The sequence below is a fragment of the Pithys albifrons genome, chromosome 6, assembly GCF_047495875.1.
Source record: "Pithys albifrons albifrons isolate INPA30051 chromosome 6, PitAlb_v1, whole genome shotgun sequence".
In the NCBI taxonomy this organism is placed as follows: Eukaryota; Metazoa; Chordata; class Aves; order Passeriformes; family Thamnophilidae; genus Pithys; species Pithys albifrons.
The window spans coordinates 1,319,885-1,337,500 of record NC_092463.1 but is presented as its reverse complement, the minus strand read 5'-3'; the positions used below and the strand labels follow the sequence as shown (position 1 = coordinate 1,337,500).

At 57.7% G+C, this 17,616-nt stretch overlaps 2 protein-coding genes across 7 annotated transcripts in view; one reads left to right on the top strand and one right to left on the bottom strand.

The window, feature by feature from the left end:
• MIS18BP1 (MIS18 binding protein 1) overlaps positions 1-2,782 on the top strand; it is a 21,851-nt gene extending 19,069 nt beyond the window's left edge. The window contains exons 13-16 of the mRNA XM_071557157.1: positions 842-978; positions 1,453-1,537; positions 2,110-2,161; positions 2,306-2,782. Coding sequence (XP_071413258.1) covers positions 842-978; positions 1,453-1,537; positions 2,110-2,161; positions 2,306-2,400 — 369 coding nt within the window. The 3' untranslated portion in view covers positions 2,401-2,782. The remainder of the gene's footprint in view (positions 1-841; positions 979-1,452; positions 1,538-2,109; positions 2,162-2,305) is intronic.
• FANCM (FA complementation group M) overlaps positions 2,705-17,616 on the bottom strand; it is a 69,188-nt gene continuing 54,276 nt past the window's right edge. For all 6 annotated transcript variants that reach the window (XM_071557151.1, XM_071557156.1, XM_071557150.1 and 3 more), the window contains 10 exons: positions 15,413-17,327; positions 14,197-14,276; positions 14,030-14,098; positions 13,191-13,325; positions 11,091-11,247; positions 10,140-10,246; positions 8,803-9,525; positions 7,668-8,043; positions 6,270-6,558; positions 2,705-3,991 (listed from right to left, as the gene is read on the bottom strand). In XM_071557151.1, coding sequence (XP_071413252.1) covers positions 3,850-3,991; positions 6,270-6,558; positions 7,668-8,043; positions 8,803-9,525; positions 10,140-10,246; positions 11,091-11,247; positions 13,191-13,325; positions 14,030-14,098; positions 14,197-14,276; positions 15,413-17,327 — 3,993 coding nt within the window. In that variant the 3' untranslated portion in view covers positions 2,705-3,849. The remainder of the gene's footprint in view (positions 3,992-6,269; positions 6,559-7,667; positions 8,044-8,802; positions 9,526-10,139; positions 10,247-11,090; positions 11,248-13,190; positions 13,326-14,029; positions 14,099-14,196; positions 14,277-15,412; positions 17,328-17,616) is intronic.

Below are 17,616 nucleotides of genomic sequence, written 5' to 3'. Positions count from 1 at the left end.
TGCCTTCATGTGTAAGGCACCCTGTTTTTGCAGTGGGATTCTCCAGACATGACACTTGTGGTGACATATAATTTCAGCCAGTGGTTCCAAAAAGGTTCCTTTTCTTTTTTCCCCCAAATTCATTCTGCCTACCTTGTGCTGGGCAAAAGAGCCTGGCCTCCTCCTCTACTGTCCACTGACACCTCCAGGGAGAAACCCTGTGTATGGTGGGAGTTAGGAGTGGATTCCCCTTCCCTGAACCAGCCCAGCCCTGCCATGAGCCCGGGCAGATTCTTCCCATCTGGAATTTCCTGTGCTAATCTCCAGAGCTGAATCCTTTGCTGTGTGAAGAACAATCACCTCTTGTCTGTTCTGAACTTGCACCTGCTGACTTTGTCCTCCTCTCCTCATGGACCCTGTCCTATCCCTGCTCCCATTTTCATCTCTCCTCCACCTAAGACCTGCTGCTCTTTGGATCATCTGTGCTGCTCCTCTCTCTTCCACATGGGAGGACCAGAAGTCCCTCAAGTAACCCTCCTCCTGAGTAGTCAGGGCCAGCTTTGAGCTTGGAATGTTAACTGAAATTCCTTTCTGTATGTGTGGTGGCACGAAAGCTGCCAGCCAAGGGCTGGGCAGAACCAGAGGGGTGTTGGGAGTGAGACAGGGTAGTGTGGGCACCGTGGCTGTCCGAGGGCAGGACACAGGGCTGGGGTTGTCTCTGCAGGGACAGGGGGGAGTCACATCCAGGGCAGTGAGCAGGGCTGGAGGGACTGTTGTGGAGAGTGGACAGTCTGGGCCGTGTCTGTGTGGGGACAGGGGCACCCTGGCTCACGTCCCTGATGGCTCTGGGGTGGCTTTGCAGTTGCCAGCACTGCGGGATGACGACGAGGACTTTGCCCTGTCGGAGCTGCCGCTCACGCCCAACTCGTCCGCGTTCTCGCTGGCCAGAACGCCCAAGTGCGAGCACATCAGCCCGGGCATGCTGGTCCCCATCAACAGGTAGGAGCCTGGCTGCCAGCCCCTCTGGCCTGTCCCCAGGGCCCCTCAGAGGTGGCTCTGGGAGCTGGGACACCACTTCTCCCCCAGCCCGTCCCACAGCCCTGTTTGGTCCCCATGCTGGTGGAGCTGCCCAGCGGCTCCTGGGGATGGCACTGGGATGGTGTGGCCTCAGCACAGCCCTGAGGCTGAGCCTGTTAGCCCAGGGACTCAGGCTCTGTTAAACCAACCTGGAGTCAGTTGAACTCATGTGGGAAGAGGATGAAGCCATGTCTGACCCTTCCATTAGGATGTGTAGCCCCTGATCCAACCCAGCTTTTCTGGGTGTGCTCCCAGAGCAGCCGTTGTCGTTGACTGACCCACAGCTCTCCCAGGCCGTGCCCACCCTGGGCTGGAGCAGGATGTGGTGCTGTGGCTGTGCCCAGCAGGCTCTGTGGGCAGTGCCAGCCACGCTGACCTGCTCCTTTGCACCCCCAGGAAGGATTTCGACAGGCACGTGTTCCGGATGCAGAAGAACACGCAGGGCAACAGAGGCACCTGGGACAAGGTCAAGAAGAAGTCGGTAATGCTGCTTTTCTCCAACATTGCCCACTTCCCCCTTAGCCAGGCACAGGTGGGCCTGCAGGAGAAAGAATCCCGGGATAGAAAGCAGGAGCCCTCCCCAGCCTCCCCCCAAACCCCTGGCTTTTGTATCTACTGTTATGGAGAAAAGTCCTTTTTGTTAGAAAGGAGCTGCTTATTGTCAGGATTAAGTCCATTGCTGTTGGTCAGGATTTGTAACTGCTTTGGAATTCTGTGGTCTTCAGGTTGCTGTTATGTGGTGCTGAATAGTGGGAAAAAGAAACAATAATCATGGAGTATGCAGAGTTGGAAGGGACCCACGGGGATCATGGAGCCCAGTTCTCATACTGGCCCTAACAATGGTCACCTTGTATCCCACTCCTGAATTTGAGAATCAGTCCCTGCACTATCCCAAGTTTTGCAGTTCCTCTGGCTTTTCCAAGAAAAGCTGTGATCCCAGGAGCAGAAATGTGGCTCGTGCCCCTGGTTGAGGGAGCAGCAGTGGCAGCTGAGCAGTTGAGATGTGGGGAGTTGTAGCACAGTGCCCAAGCTGAGCTCTGTCCTTGCCTGCAGGGCGTGCTGGTGACTCCGGCCTCCCGCAGAGCCAAGCCCAGCCCAGAGAAACGTGAGTGTCCTGCCTTCCCCTCCTCCTCCAGTCCCTTCCCTGCACCTCCCTGCCTTGCTGGGTGCCCACCATCTGGCTCCCTCAGCATCCCTGCTGTCTGGACCCTCTCCTGACACACCCTGATCATCCTGTTTCCTGCTGCAGGCGTGATGCAGACCCTGGAGCTGGGGAAGCTCTTTGTGGCTGAGGGACCAGACTCGTCCGAGGAGGAGCAGGATTCCTATTTCTCCATGGGATGAACTTGGTGGAGGTGTTGGTTCAGCACTGCAATGCCTTGATCAGGGCACAGGGGTTCAGCCTCTCCTCCATCAGGGAATGGCTACAGTCACAAGATGGATTTGGAAAACCTTCTCTGATCTGGTTTTTATGTGTTTTAACCCCACTCCCACCTTGCTGGCAATGTTTGGCTTTTCCATGTGTACAAAATAGCACTTCCCTCATGTTTCTCCTGGGAAGAAGAAATGTACAGGGATACCAATGACTGGCAAGGTAAAATATCCCTTGGGATATGAATGTACAATAAATTCAGGTAACACCTGGAAGTCATTGAAATAGCTTTTTAAAGTGCTTTAGGCAGAGTTGGAATTTTTACATTTCATTAATGTAATAAACAAGGTGAGCTGTCCAGCTTGTGATGGGGCCTGCAGGGCTTCATCCCTTTGTTTCTGAAGGGAATGGGTTGGGTTGGAGGGACCCCAGAGCCCACCCAGTGCCACCCCTGCCATGGCAGGGACACCTCCCACCAGCCCAGGCTGCTCCAAGCCCTGTCCAACCTGGCCTGGGACACTCCCAGGGCTGGGGCAGCCACAGCTTCTCTGGGCACCTGTGCCAGGGCCTGCCCACCCTCCCAGACACCAATTCCTCCCCAGTATCCCACCCAGCCCTGCCCTCTGGCACTGGGAAGCCATTCCCTGTGTCCTGTCCCTCCATCCCTTGTCCCCAGTCCCTCTCCAGCTCTCCTGGATCCCCTTCAGGCCCTGCCAGGGGCTCTCAGGTGTCCCTGGAGCCTTCTCTTCTGCAGGTGACCCCCCCAGCTCTCCCAGCCTGGCTCCAAAGGGGCTCCAGCCCTGGAGCAGCTCTGTGGTCTCTCTGGACTCCCCAGCAGCTCCACTCCTGATGTGGCCCCAGCGCTGGGGCAGAGGGGTCTCACCTGTGCGGGGCAGACTCAGGTGGGAACAGACCCAGCCACCTCCTGCCCAGGAAGGTGATGTGTCTCTTCCAGCCCCTTCCTGAGAAGACGCGTGTGCAGGAATGGATGGGAATAACCATCCCGGTGCTCGGCCAGGCAGCCACGGTGTGGCAGCAGAGGCTGCACGGGCGGTGCAGGGGAAGGACCACCTGAGCTCCGGCAGCCTGGGCAGCGGGAGCAGGAGAGGCAATGAGGACACCCAGGAACGGAGGAGCTGCCCCGGGCTCACCGAGCAACCCACCAGTGTCTGAGAACCAGAAACATCGGACAATTCCCCTTTTTCCCAGGGACACTTGTCTCAATGTTGCAGTGAAGGGCAGGAGCTGCCGGGGCCTCCTTTCCCTGCCAGCCCCACAAAGCACTGGAGTCATTATTCTGGTTTTTAAGAGACTGTTGGGATGATCCCAGCCCCGCCTATGCCTGTGCCGTGGGTGTGGACACACAGACCGTGCGGTGCAGCCTCCCAGCGCCTGAAGGTGGTGCCGGTGTTTATTCACAGTCACGGCGGTGCCGGTGCCCTCGGCTCGGCTCGGGGGGGTCGCGGCAGCACTCGGGGGTCGCAGCAGTGCCGCAGGAACCGGTGCAGCTCCTCGGCCCGGGCCCGGCTCAGCCGCGCGGCCGCGGCCAGGGCGGGGATGGCACTGCAAGAGAGGGAGGGAGGGCAGGGGTGAGCCGGGAACACCGGAGTGTCCACAGCCCTGCCGGGAAAACAGCTGGAGTGCCCACAGCCCGGGAACACCCGGAGTGTCCACAGCCCGGGAACACCCAGAGACCCCACAGCCCGGGAACACCCGGAGTGCCCACAGCCCTGCCGGGAAAACACCCGGAGTGCCCACAGCCCGGGAACACCCGGAGTGCCCACAGCCCTGCCGGGAAAACAGCTGGAGTGCCCACGGCCCGGGAACACCCAGAGTGCCCACAGCCCGGGAACACCGGAGTGCCCACAGCCCGGGAACACCCGGAGTGCCCACAGCCCGGGAACACCCGGAGTGTTCACAGCCTGGGAACACCTGGAGTGCCCACAGCCCGGGAACACCCGGAGTGCCCACAGCCCTGCTGGGAAAACAGCTGGAGTGCCCACAGCCCGGGAACACCCGGAGTGTCCACAGCCCGGGAACACCCGGAGTGCCCACAGCCCGGGAACACCCGGAGTGTTCACAGCCTGGGAACACCTGGAGTGTCCACAGCCCTGCTGGGAAAACAGCTGGAGTGCCCACAGCCCGGGAACACCCAGAGCGCCCACAGCCCGGGAACACCCGCACTGCCCACAGCACTGCTGGGAAAACAGCCGGAGTGCCCACAGCCCGGGAACATCCGGAGTGCCCACAGCCCGGGAACACCCGGAGTGTTCACAGCCTGGGAACACCTGGAGTGCCCACAGCCCGGGAACACCCGGAGTGTCCACAGTCCGGGAACACCCGGAGTGTCCACAGCCCTGCTGGGAAAACAGCTGGAGTGCCCACAGCCCGGGAACACCCGGAGTGCCCACAGCCCGGGAACACCCGGAGTGTCCACAGCCCGGGAACACCCGGAGTGTTCACAGCCTGGGAACACCTGGAGTGTCCACAGCCCTGCTGGGAAAACAGCTGGAGTGCCCACAGCCCGGGAACACCCAGAGCGCCCACAGCCCGGGAACACCCGCACTGCCCACAGCACTGCTGGGAAAACAGCCGGAGTGCCCACAGCCCGGGAACACCCGGAATGTCCACAGCCCGGGAACACCTGGAGTGTCCACAGCCCTGCTGGGAAAACAGCTGGAGTGCCCACAGCCCGGGAACACCCAGAGTGCCCACAGCCCGGGAACACCCGGAGTGCCCACAGCCCGGGAACACCCAGAGTGCCCACAACCCCACAGGGACAATGGCGAATGCTAGAGGGAAAGACAGGTGGGGCTGCAGCAGGGAGGGTGGAAGCAGAGCCTGTGTCGGTGCCCTGGGCTGCCCAGCTGGGAGGAACTGAGACAGGAAACCTCCTGGGAGATCTGGCAGGGACTGAAATGATGCCCCGGGAAGGTATCCCAGCAGGAAAGGTGCAGCAGGGATCTATCCCAGCTGGAAAGGCGCAGGAGGGATCTATCCCAGCTGGAGAGGTGCAGGAGGGATCTATCCCAGCTGGAAAGGCGCAGGAGGGATCTATCCCAGCTGGAAAGGCGCAGGAGGGATCTATCCCAGCTGGAAAGGCGCAGGAGGGATCTATCCCAGCTGGAAAGGCTCAGGAGGGCCCCATCCCCAGGGAAGGCTCAGAATCCCCAGGAAAGGCTCAGGAGGGCTCCATCCCCAGGGGAGGCTCAGGAGGGCTCCATCCCCAGGGAAGGCTCAGAATCCCCAGGAAAGGCTCAGGAGGGCTCCATCCCCAGGGGAGGCTCAGGAGGGCTCCATCCCCAGGGAAGGCTCAGAATCCCCAGGAAAGGCTCAGGAGGGCTCCATCCCCAGGGAAGGCTCAGAATCCCCAGGAAAGGCTCAGGAGGGCTCCATCCCCAGGGGAGGCTCAGGAGGGCTCCATCCCCAGGGAAGGCTCAGAATCCCCAGGGAAGGCTCAGGAGGGCTCCATCCCCAGGGGAGGCTCAGGATCCCCAAGGGAGGCTCAGGATCCCCAGGGGAGGCTCAGGAGGGCTCCATCCCCAGGAAAGGCTCAGACAGGCTCCATCCCCAGGGAAGGCTCAGACAGGCTCCATCCCCAGGGAAGGCTCAGAATCCCCAGGGAAGGCTCAGGAGGGCTCCATCCCCAGGGGAGGCTCAGGATCCCCAAGGGAGGCTCAGGATCCCCAGGGGAGGCTCAGGAGGGCTCCATGCCCAGGGAAGGCTCAGGAGGGCTCCATGCCCAGGGAAGGCTCAGACAGGCTCCATCCCCAGGGGAGGCTCAGGATCCCCAGGGAGGGCTCAGGAGGGCCCCGCCCCAGCCCAGGCAGCCCGGGGGTACCTGTTGGCCATGGCCCTGGGGCAGCCTCCGTTGGTCAGTGCCAGGGCCGCCGTGTAGCTGAGGCCGGGCATGCTCAGGTAGAAGCCGAGCAGGGCCTGCCGGGGCCGCCCCAGCTCCGTGGGCACGGCGATGGCAGCGCCTTTCCTGTGCTCCAGCACCGCCAGGTCCTTGAGCAGAACAGCACTCTCCTCTTGGCAGGAGCTGAAGAGAACGTGGATCCCGGCCTGCACCAAGGCTGAGAGCACCCCGTCGTAGTACTGAGTCCTCTGGAAAACCCGGGATGTTTCTCCTGCAGAGGGGAAGCACAGGAAGGTCAGTGAGACCTCAGTGCTCAATCCCTGTGAAAAACTAATGGGAGGACTCACAACCAGAACAGCTCCAGGATCCGCTGCTCTGAGAACTCACAACCAAACACATGGTGAGGGAAAACATCCCAGGCTGGACAGGGCTTGGAGAACCCTGGGCTGGTGGGAGGTGTCCCTGCCCATGGTGGGGGTGGCACTGGGGGGGCTTTGAGGTCCCTTCCACCCAAACCATTCCAGGACTCTGTGAAATCAGGAGAGGTTTGGTCAAGCCACACAAGTACAAATGCACCTGAACACTGATAAATGAGGGACCAGCAGCACTCTGGAATTGGTGTAATGAGAGAAACTGGACAAGTGTGATGGAATGAGTGACACCCTCAGCAGTGGGATAAACAGGCAGCTCCAACACAATCCACTTTCTACAGCCCTCTGGGAGAAGCTGCACCTCCAGTGAACAATTCCATCAGTGTTTCCATATCTGAACTGCCAATAAACAAGATTTGTCACAAAACCAAAGCTGCATCCCCAACTGGACAGCAATGGTGAAGTTTCATATTGCACAACACCTGTAATGAAATCAGGGATCTGAGCTCCAGTTCACCCATGAAGCAGGTGCAGCAAGACTGTCATTTACTGACTAGATGGCCCTGAGAATGGGCAGTGGAGCCATCTGATTGCACAATGTGGGTTAACACAGTACAGTACATATGGACCCTAAACTCAATACACACATGAAGACACAAGAACTGTTACCCTTCTTTGCTCAAACCCCACAGTTGGGAGTGACTGTGCTTGTTCCTTTATCACAGAATCCCAGACTGGCCTGGGTTGGAGGGACCTCAAATCCCACCCAGTACCACCCCTGCCATGGCAGGGACACCTCCCACCAGCCCAGGCTGCTCCAAGCCCTGTCCAGCCTGGCCTGGGACACTCCCAGGGCTGGGGCAGCCACAGCTGCTCTGGGCACCTGTGCCAGGGCCTGCCCACCCTCCCAGCCACCAATCCCTTCCCAGTATCCCACCCAGCCCTGCCCTCTGGCAGTGGGAGCCACTCCCCCGGTCCCACCAGCCCAGTGCTGCCCCTGAACACCCACCTGGCCTGACCCTGTCTGTCTCCACGAGCACACAGACCCTGTCGAAGAGGCTCTGCAGGCGCTGCAGGCGCTGGCTCAGCCTGTCCCTGCTCCCTGGGCTCTGCAGCTCCGACTGGAGGCTCCTGTGCACGGCCATGCGGTGGCTGACGATGTACCCGGGGCTGCCCAGGGCACACACGTGCACGTGCAGGCCGTGCAGGGCCCGCAGGGAGGAGATGAGCTCTGCCCCTGAGCACACCTCCCTGCTGTCTGCCAGGATGCCCAGCGTGGGGCCCGGCACGGCGGGGGCCCGGCACGGCCCGGCTGCGGCTGGGCAGGGCTTGGCACAGGCCGGGCCTGGGGGGCTCCCCCTGGGGTCCTGCACTGGGCTCTGCACCTACGAGGGAGGGAAAGCACAGGTGAGTCTAACAGACCACAGGGCGTTGAAATCAAATTAATTAAGCAATATTTTGCAATATTAACATTTTCAGATTGACACTTTAACCTCCTACACCACTCTCCCAGATGAGCTGATCTGATTATCCAAGAGTCTGAATGACAAGCAGCAGCTCTCACTAATGATTTCAGCACAACCTGCATCCTATAGAGGACAGAAGTCGGACTGGGAAGTGTGAGAAATCAGGAATCCAACCTCAGGCTGCACAGGGAGACAATTCAGGATGTAGAACAAGTATTTTATAACTACAAACCCAAAGCAGAAGTGGACACACTCTGCTATTCCACACAGTTTGCTGTCCCTCCGTGACTGTCAGACCCAAGAGAGAATGTAATCCCCAGTTTTTAGTCACTGGCAGCCAAGGTACTTCAGGACACCTTGGGAGTACAAAGGCTTCTGATAGCCAAGGGAAGGAGATGCTGTAACACAGCACCAGGAATGGCTCTGCTCCTGTGCCACCAGAGGCTGTGGCTGCCACAACCCTGGGAGTGTCCAAGGCCAGGCTGGATGGGGCTTGGAGCACCCTGTGCTGGTGGAAGGTGTCCCTACCCATGGCAGGAGCTGGAATGGGATGAGCTTTAAGGTCCTTCCAACCCAAACCATTCCATGATTCCATGTCTCCTGCTGCTGTGCTGGGACAGCCCTCAGAGCCACAGGAGTCCTTCCACACAACGGGGGGTTGTTTAGATGGACACTGACCTCACTGGGAGCCTGGAGATCTGCCTTCCCCCATCCAGAGCCAGGGACAGCTGGGGGGAAGGATGTGCTCCTGATGGGATGGTCTGGGTGAAAATCCAGCATGTCAGACACTTCAGCTTCCAAGCCAGGCAGCACCTCCTTCTTCTCTGGGCTAACCTGAGCAGCTGTGGCTGCCCCAGCATCGTTCCTGTGCTGTGCTGGGGACACTGAGGGCCGGGCCTTGGGTGACTGTCCTGCTGTGGCACGGGGTGTTTCCGTGGCTTTGTCCCTGCTGACGCCCGTGTCCTCCTCGCTGGAGTCGCTGAGGACAATGACGCGGGAGGGTTTCCCCCTGCGCCGCGGGGCGGGCGGGCTGTGCCATGGGCTGTGTGGGCTGTGCCGTGGGCTGTGCCGTGGGCTGTGCCGTGGGCTGTGCCGTGGGCTGTGTGGGCTGTGCCGTGGGCTGTGCCGTGGGCTGTGCCGTGGGCTGTGCCGTGGGCTGTGTGGGCTGTGTGGGCTGTGTGGGCTGTGCCGTGGGCTGTGCCGTGGGCTGTGCCGCAGCCGGGCCCGGCACAGCCTCCTCTGGCGCCGGGTGAGGTACCGGCGGTGGCAGGGACTGTCCGTCCCGAGGGGATCCACAGCCACACACTCCTCCTCGCTGGGCTCGCTCTGCCTGCAGGGCTCCTCCTCCTCATCCCCCACACAGAAACTGTCCTCTGCATAAGCTGAGTCTTGCTCGGGAATCTGGGGGGAAAAACAGACCCAGTGAGTTTGGAACACGGGAATGGTTGTGCTGCTCCTCCCCATAAGGGCACTTGGCTCATCCAATACCCCCTACACACAAGTACCAGGCACTGAGGGGCTTCTCACACATGGGATGGTTTGGGTGGGAATGGCCCCCAAAGCCCACCCAGTGCCACCCCTGCCATGGGCAGGGACACCTCCCACCAGTCCAGGGTGCTCCAAGCCCTGTCCCAACCTGGCCTGGGACACTCCCAGGGATGGGGCAGCCACAGCTTCTCTGGGCACCTGTGCCAGGGCCTGCCCACCCTCCCAGACACCAATTCCTTCCCAATATCCCACCCAGCCCTGCCCTCTGGCACTGGAAAGCCATTCCCTGTGTCCTGTCCCTCCATCCCTTGTCCCCAGTCCCTCTCCAGCTCTCCTGGAGCCCCTTCAGGCCCTGCCAGGGACTCTCAGGTGTCCCTGGAGCCTTCTCTTCTCCAGGCTGAAGTCTCGTGCTAGAACTTGTTATTTCCCAGTAACAGCTGCCAACTACACCTCAGAACAGGACTACAACCTAAACGTGGTCCCACACAAAGAGAGTTTCCAAGGACAGAGGTCACCTCCCTCCACACCTGTGAGAAAGTGGCCAAGCTGTTGAATTCCCGATGGACCATCTTGTACCTGCTGCCAAGGGCGGGGCTGCGCACGGACTCCAGGTACACTGCCCTCATCTCAGTGTCTGAGCCCAAACAACAACAAAGAAGAGAAGGGTATTAGTAGAGATACCATGTTTCATTCATTGCTGTTACACTGTTTTCCATACTCAGTCATTCCTTTATAGCCTCCCAAACCCCTGTATTTCCCGAAACAAAAACCTGCAATTCTCCAGACATCTCTGGCAATACCAAAGCTCAGCCTAAGGGCTCTTAGATGAAGGAGGGCAGGGTTAGATGGGAAGGAATTGGTGTCTGGGAGGGTGGGCAGGCCCTGGCACAGGTTGGGCAGAGAAGCTGTGGCTGCCCCATCCCTGGGAGTGTCCCAGGCCAGGTTGGACAGGGCTTGGAGCAGCCTGGGCTGGTGGGAGGTGTCCCTGCCCATGGCAGGGGTGGCACTGGGTGGGATTTCAGGTCCCTCCCCACCCAAACCAGTCTGGGATTCTAAATGCACCCACAAAAGCTGCAATGGAATCACAGAATCTCCTGAGATGGAAGGGACTCCAAGGACCAGCCAGTCCAACCCCTTGCCCTGCACAGACACCTCAACAACCCCACCCTGTTCCTGTCCCTGTCCCATTGTCCAAACCCTCCTGGAGCTCTGGCAGCCTTGGGGCTGTGCCCACTGCCCTGGGGAGCCTGGGCAGTGCCCACCAACCTCTGGGGGAAGAATCTTTTCCTGAGATCCCACCTGACCCTGCCCTGGCACAGCTCCCCTTCCCTCTGGATGCAGAATGTTTGCCAAGCAGGCAGAGCTCTGGCTGCCACGGCAGGAGCAGCAGCTCAGCCCAGGAGAGGAGGTCACCGCTCATCCCCTGCCCCCTGGCCATGCCCTCGTGGGTCAGGGGTCACACCCAGCTCCTCACTCACCATCCAAGGCCTGTGTGGGCTCCCCGTTGTCGTTGAGGAACTGGGCCATGGAGGAGCTCAGCTCTTCCTCTGCCCCGTCACTCTCATCTGACGACAGCCCGTGGGCGCCGTGCTGGGACAGCTCTGCCTCCTCCAGCAGGAACTGCCTGGCTGTGGCCTGCAGGAGCACACAGGGTGTTACAGCTGGGGCTCCCCCTCACCCCTCTGAGCCCCTCCAGGATCCCCACAGAGTTCTGGCTGGGGAAGGAGAGCCCACGGCCCTGTTTACCCCTGGGCAAGGGGACAGCACGGCCACAGTTACCCACACGTGGTGGCTGAGCTGCCCAAACCATTGGGTGGCTTTGGGACTCACACATCCAGAGTTACTCATTCTGTGTGCTTTCAAATATCTGGTTTGATTCTGAAGTGCAGAATTCCCCCAAACCCAAATCCACTTGGAATTCAGACACAGACCCTGCCCTGGGCTTGCCCTTTTCTGCTTGGGATTTAGGATTGATTGTTTGATGGATTCACCCGAAGGTGCAGCTCATTAGAGAGGAAATGCCTGTGTTCTACTCCACATGTGACTGCAGAGCAGGAGATAGGATCCCAAATTCCATCAGAACCACACTACACAACACTCCCGAGGTCACATGTGGAAAAAAACAAGTTAGGAAGATATTTGCCTCCAATACTTCATATTAAGCTAATTTTTTCTCCTATAATTTCAGTTGTAAGACATACAAATAGCCCCAAAATATTATGCACCCCAACGACTCCAAGGCAAGGATTTGTTTGCCTTCAGAACACTTGGAACAGAAAGCCCAGAGCTGTAAACCTGAGCTCAGTTCAGGGGATGCTCAGGCACCTCGTGCTACACTGACATCCCCAACTGGCACATTTTCATTAGTCTTTTAATGGTTTGCTGACACAAACCCCTGAGCCCAAATGACAGGAATTATTAACAGCTCCTTTTCCACAGCAGTTTTGGTTATTGTGGATCCCTCTGCAGTCACCTGTTTACAGGGGAGAGCTCTCAGTGCTATTGCCAGTCAGTCTGAACCTTCCCCCTTGGAAGGGCCATGGAGAGGGCAAACCCTGCAGAGCTGCAGAGACACAGAACAGGCCCTGGGCACACCTGGGAAACAATCAGGTACCAGCTCCTTAAATGTTTATTGGATTCAGTGCCAGGGGCTGTTCTGGTCACAACCCATGTTGATGTAATTGCAGATCTCTCCTGACAGGCTCCCTGACTGGTGGTGCACTGGTCAGAGTGGTTTTAATGCCTGGGATCAGCTGTGGGTCTGGAATTCTGACCTGTCCATCACTACTGATGTTTGGTAATATGTGAAGGCAGAGTAGAATTCCCTAAGCAGACACACTCTCTTTCTATGACCCTTTTGGTCTTATTAAAAAAAATGTTTAAATCAAATTGAAAAATGGATTTTAATCCACCTCATTCTTTGGATCCCAGAACATTAAACACTGATACTGTAGGAAAGTCTTACTAATGAAAAGTACTGTTAAAACATGAAAAAAATCCAACATAAAGTTCCTGGAGCCCTGATTATGGCCATTTCTGCCCAGAGGAACCACAGCCATAAATATCTCAGAGGTTTTTACTTACAGTGACTCTGGCCCTGCCTCCTCTCCTGCTGCAGTGATGGATTAAAGTCTCAAATACTGAGCTCAGATTCAAGATTTAGGGTTGGGGGACCATCACTGCCTCCAGGGTCTAAAGCTGAGGCCATGAGAGCAGGGGGTGAATTCATGATCAGGTGTCCCAAGGCTGAAAACAATAACAATTTCTGGACAAGAACCTGAGCTCCCAGAGCTGACTAATCTTGGACTATCTCTGCTTGCAATGTAAATGGTTATTTGGCTTCAGAACTGTGTTACCAGGGCCCTGCAGACTCTGCCAGTCAGGAAATGGATGGGAGGTTTAAGATAACCCAGAGTTCAAGATTTCAGCTCCAATGTTTGCAACAAATGGTGTGAAATAGCTGAGCCAATGTCCCAACACCACAGAGCTGCCCAGCTCCATGCCCATATTCCAGCTCCAGTGCCAACTGCTCCAAACATGGCCTTGCATGATCAGGAGAGACAAGTGAGGTCACACACCTTGGATGTGAAGCTGCTCTCGACCCTCTGCCTTTTGGCACATGTTGGCTGGTGTTTGTTCCAGGCTGTGGAGCTGCTCCTTTTGGTCCTGCTCCAGTTCTGGTGAAAATCCCCACTGTCATCACTGGACTCTGACTGGGAACAGTGAACACACAGCTCAGAAAGAGTAAAGCAAGAAACACTGTAACTACAGTCACAAAACACAGACTGGATTGGGTGGGAGGGACCTCAGAGCCCACCCAGTGCCACCCCTGCCATGGGCAGGGACACCTCCCACCAGCCCAGGCTGCTCCAAGCCCTGTCCAGCCTGGCCTGGGACACTCCCAGGGATGGGGCAGCCACAGATGCTCTGGGCACCTGTGCCAGGGCCTGCCCACCCTCCCAGACACCAATTCCTCCCCAGTATCCCACCCAGCCCTGCCCTCTGGCACTGGGAAGCCCTTCCCTGTGTCCTGTCCCTCCATCCCTTGTCCCCAGTCCCTCTCCAGCTCTCTTGGATCCCCTTCAGGCCCTGCCAGGGGCTCTCAGGTGTCCCTGGAGCCTTCTCTTCTGCAGGTGACCCCCCCAGCTCTCCCAGTCTGGCTCCAGAGCAGAGGGATCCAGCCCTGGGATAAACTCAGTCACCTTTCAACATTTATTTTTCAAGAAACACCTGATTTTTGGTGACTGATTTTTGACAGGGCTTGGAGCAGCCTGGGCTGGCGGGAGGTGTCCCTGCCATGGCAGGGGTGGCACTGGGGGGGCTCTGAGGTCCCTCCCACCCAAACCATTCTGGGATCTCTGCAGACCCTGGGGCAGAGCTGAGGAAGGGGAGCAGGGCTGAGCCCAGCACTGCTGACCGTGGGGGGCGGGTGCCGGCGCTTCCTGGCAGGACCCTGCGGTGACTCCCGGGCGCTCCCGGCCATGCCCTGTGGGAACACAACAAACAGCATTGCACACAGAGCTGGGCTTGTTGTCTGAGTTGCCATTTTGCTTCTCTTGCCTATTTTCTTTTTCTAAGACTCACATCAGGAGACCTCAAAACATTCTTTTTTATCCTGTTCTTCCTCTGGAACACGATCTCTTCCTCACTCTCGCTGCTGGTTCCTGCAGAAAGCAGAGCAAACAACATTCACTGGGAATTGCACAGTTCACAACACAAAACTGCTATAACTGAGCAATCAAAACCTGCCTCTCTCACAAAAGTGCCTCCAAAGGAGATTATTTATTGATCCACAGGGCAAATATTGTTCTCTTTAGCCCTGTTAATCAAAATAGATAATCTCCAGCTGGGATGTACAATAAATCCTGCTTCCCTGGGGAGTGCTGGGCTGGAAGTGATTACCCTGGGCAGCACAGAGATGGAAAAAGGGAGGGGAAACAGGAAACCAAGAGCAGAAGCCCTTAAAAGTTGAGTAAGAGTTGCACTTGTGGTAGCATTTTGTGACACAGACCCCTCTGGGTGCACTGAATGGAGCCAAGTCAGTGTTTGTGAGCCCAGAGGAGGCCCTGGAGCTGCTCCAGGGCTGGATCCCTCTGCTCTGGAGCCAGGCTGGGAGAGCTGGGGGGGTCACCTGGAGAAGAGAAGGCTCCAGGGACACCTGAGAGCCCCTGGCAGGGCCTGAAGGGGCTCCAGGAGAGCTGGAGAGGGACTGGGGACAAGGGCCTGGAAGGTGTCCCTGCCCATGGCAGAGGGTGGGACTGGATGAGATTTGGAGTCCCTTCCAACCCAAGCTCTTCTGGGATCCTGTAGGAGGATCCAGGTTTGTGCTAAGGTTCTGATCAGAAAATTTTAAATACTAGTCAGTTGTCATGAGAGTAAATGGAAAGAAATCCATCAGTAGAGCTTCTATTCCTTGGGGACAGGGATAGGACAATATGAAGGCATGGACTGAGGGACCAACAGAGCCAGATGGGTATGAATCAGACCCCGAGGAGATTAAGGAAGGGCTCTGAAGGCAGCTGCAGCTCACACAATCACATCTCCCATGGGTTTAACACTTGTGAGAAGGCTCAGGAGGTTGAATTCCAAGTCCTTCTGCCACAGCCACCCCTGCAGTGCAGCCTCATGGCTACCCCTGGAGGAGGGTGAAGTCTCCTCACCCACAAATTCCAGCATTGCAGTCACTACTCCTTTTCCTTTGCACCTCCCCACCTTACTCACTAAGCCCAGGATCCAAGATGCACTGGATGCTGTTTGCCAAACATGAAGGCACTACCAGCTGTGCCCCCACACTGCCCACCTCCAGCAGCAGACACACGGCATCCACGGAGGCTGGAGTCTTCCAGGATTGCAGCTCTTCCTGAAGGAGAATCCATGGCTGAACCCCCAAAGTTCTGCCCACGTGGGCTTTTATGGACTTCACCTCCAAGAGGCACCTCTGCAGTTTCCTCCCTGGCACTGGAGAAGGCTTTCATAGGAATTCTTGTGACAGCTTTGACCTTCACACCCTTCCTGCTTACTGGGGTGGAAAGTGCTGAGGGCAAAGGTTCAGGTGATTCCATTCCCCTGCCTCCTGACTTCAGGAAAGGCACTGCAGCAGGAGCATCCTCTGGCCCTTCCCTGGCATTAATGCCCCTACTCTGGAATGACAATGGTGTGGAAAAGTTTCTCCTCTCAAGACTTCTGCAATCCCATCCCGGTGAGGTTTCTAGCCTGGAACTCAGGAATGTGTTTTCATCCTCAGTGGATTTCCCACCTGCACAACTCCCTGAGGCACCTTTTGGTTTGCTGGGGTCACCAGCATTCCTGTTTTCCTCAGGGATTTCACTGTCACTCTCTTCAATGGAAAACCCCAGGTCGAATGTAACAGAGAACAGCTCTTGGGAACAGTCATAGAGATCCTCATTCTCCAGGCCCTGCTTGGCCACTCCTGGGATTCCCATGGATCTACTGCTTTGGGGCTGCTCCCTGCAGGTGTTGGTGCTCACACAGGACACCTCTGAGGGACCCCCTCTGGATCCTCGCTCTCCATCTGTCCCAATGACGCTCCCACCTGGATCTGACCTGGCTGGAGGCTCCTTGCTCATGGACAACCCGCCGTGCCCCGTGCCATCCACAGGCTCCTCCTCAAACAGGTGGATGCTCTGCTCCCCACCACTGTGGCTCATGGTGGCTCCCTCTGCCTCTGCAGCAACAAAACGCTGGTTTGGAGGGTCGTTTGGCACAGGGTGGGTTGTGGCTGGAGTGTCCTTTGGCATTTCAGGGAACTCCTCGTTGTCAAACAGGACATCAAAGCTGACATTCCAGGCGTGCTCCTCTTCAACAACAGCAGCCTTGGAAGATGAGGCAGTTTTGGACAAACAGGGACTTCTTGGAGCACAGAATTCCCTGGGGACTCTCAGTTTGGGATCTTCCAGGAGCAGCAGTGAGGGATCAGCTCCCGAGGATGCAGGGAAGGCGTTGGCCCCCAGCCCCTCTGAGTGACCATCAGGGACAACCCTGGGGACAGCACATGCTGTTTCTTCATTCCTCACCATGTTCTCCAAGTCCTCAAGTTCCTCCCAGGAGGGAATGGGGGGCGGGGACTGTGACAAAAGCCTCTGCACGTGGGACAATGCTTGTTCCAAGCCAGGAGGCTCCGGGGATGGTGTCCCAAGAGAACCCTCGTAGGACTGGGGGAGATAGAACAGGTCCGAGGACAGGGGTAGTGTCTCGTCCCCTGAGTCCCTGTGGAGCTGCCCCAGGGGCCCAGGAGCCTCCCCTGCAGCTGTGAGTGCCTGTGCTGCTGGACTGCCAGGAAGGTCAGTGCTGTCACTGCTGTCACACAGGTCAGCAATGGCAGGCAAGTCAAATGTCACCTGCAGCTCCTCGTCCCTGTCACTGCCCTGGTCAGGCTGCTCCCCCAGGGCAGTGCTGCTTCCCGAGGGAGAAGCCACAGGACCCCTGGGCAATGCAGGCACATGCACACTGAATCCAGGAGGTCTCTTGGGAGCCTTTGGTTTGGTTGTTTTAAAGGTGGTGAAGAGCTCCTCGTTATCACTTGAATCAGGCAGGAATGGCTTGATTTTCGAGGTGTGTGCCAGGTCTGTCCTCCAGGCCCCTGCTCTCTGAGCCCAGGTGGAGCTGGCCACGGAGAGGTGACTTCTCCTCCTTGGAACATTCACATCCTGCAGCTGCAGGTGTGGCCGGAGCTGCCGCTCGTAGCCGCCGTCTCCCTGGGGACAAAGGCAGGACAGGGTTGGGACAGGCACACAGGGAATGCACACAGGCTCCCAGCACTGCCACATCACTGACTGAAAACCAGGGACAAGGGGTTTGTTCCCCTGAAGAACTTCTCAGCCACACACTCTGAACCCCTTTGTTCACTCTGCCCATTAATCTCCTGTTCAAAGGGAACCAGCTCTTTCAACACAGCTGGAAAAAGCACAATGGACTTGGGCCCTGCTCCCAGTGAGGGAACCACACAAGGGCTGCCTGGATGGAAAGGCTGTTTCTCTATTGCCC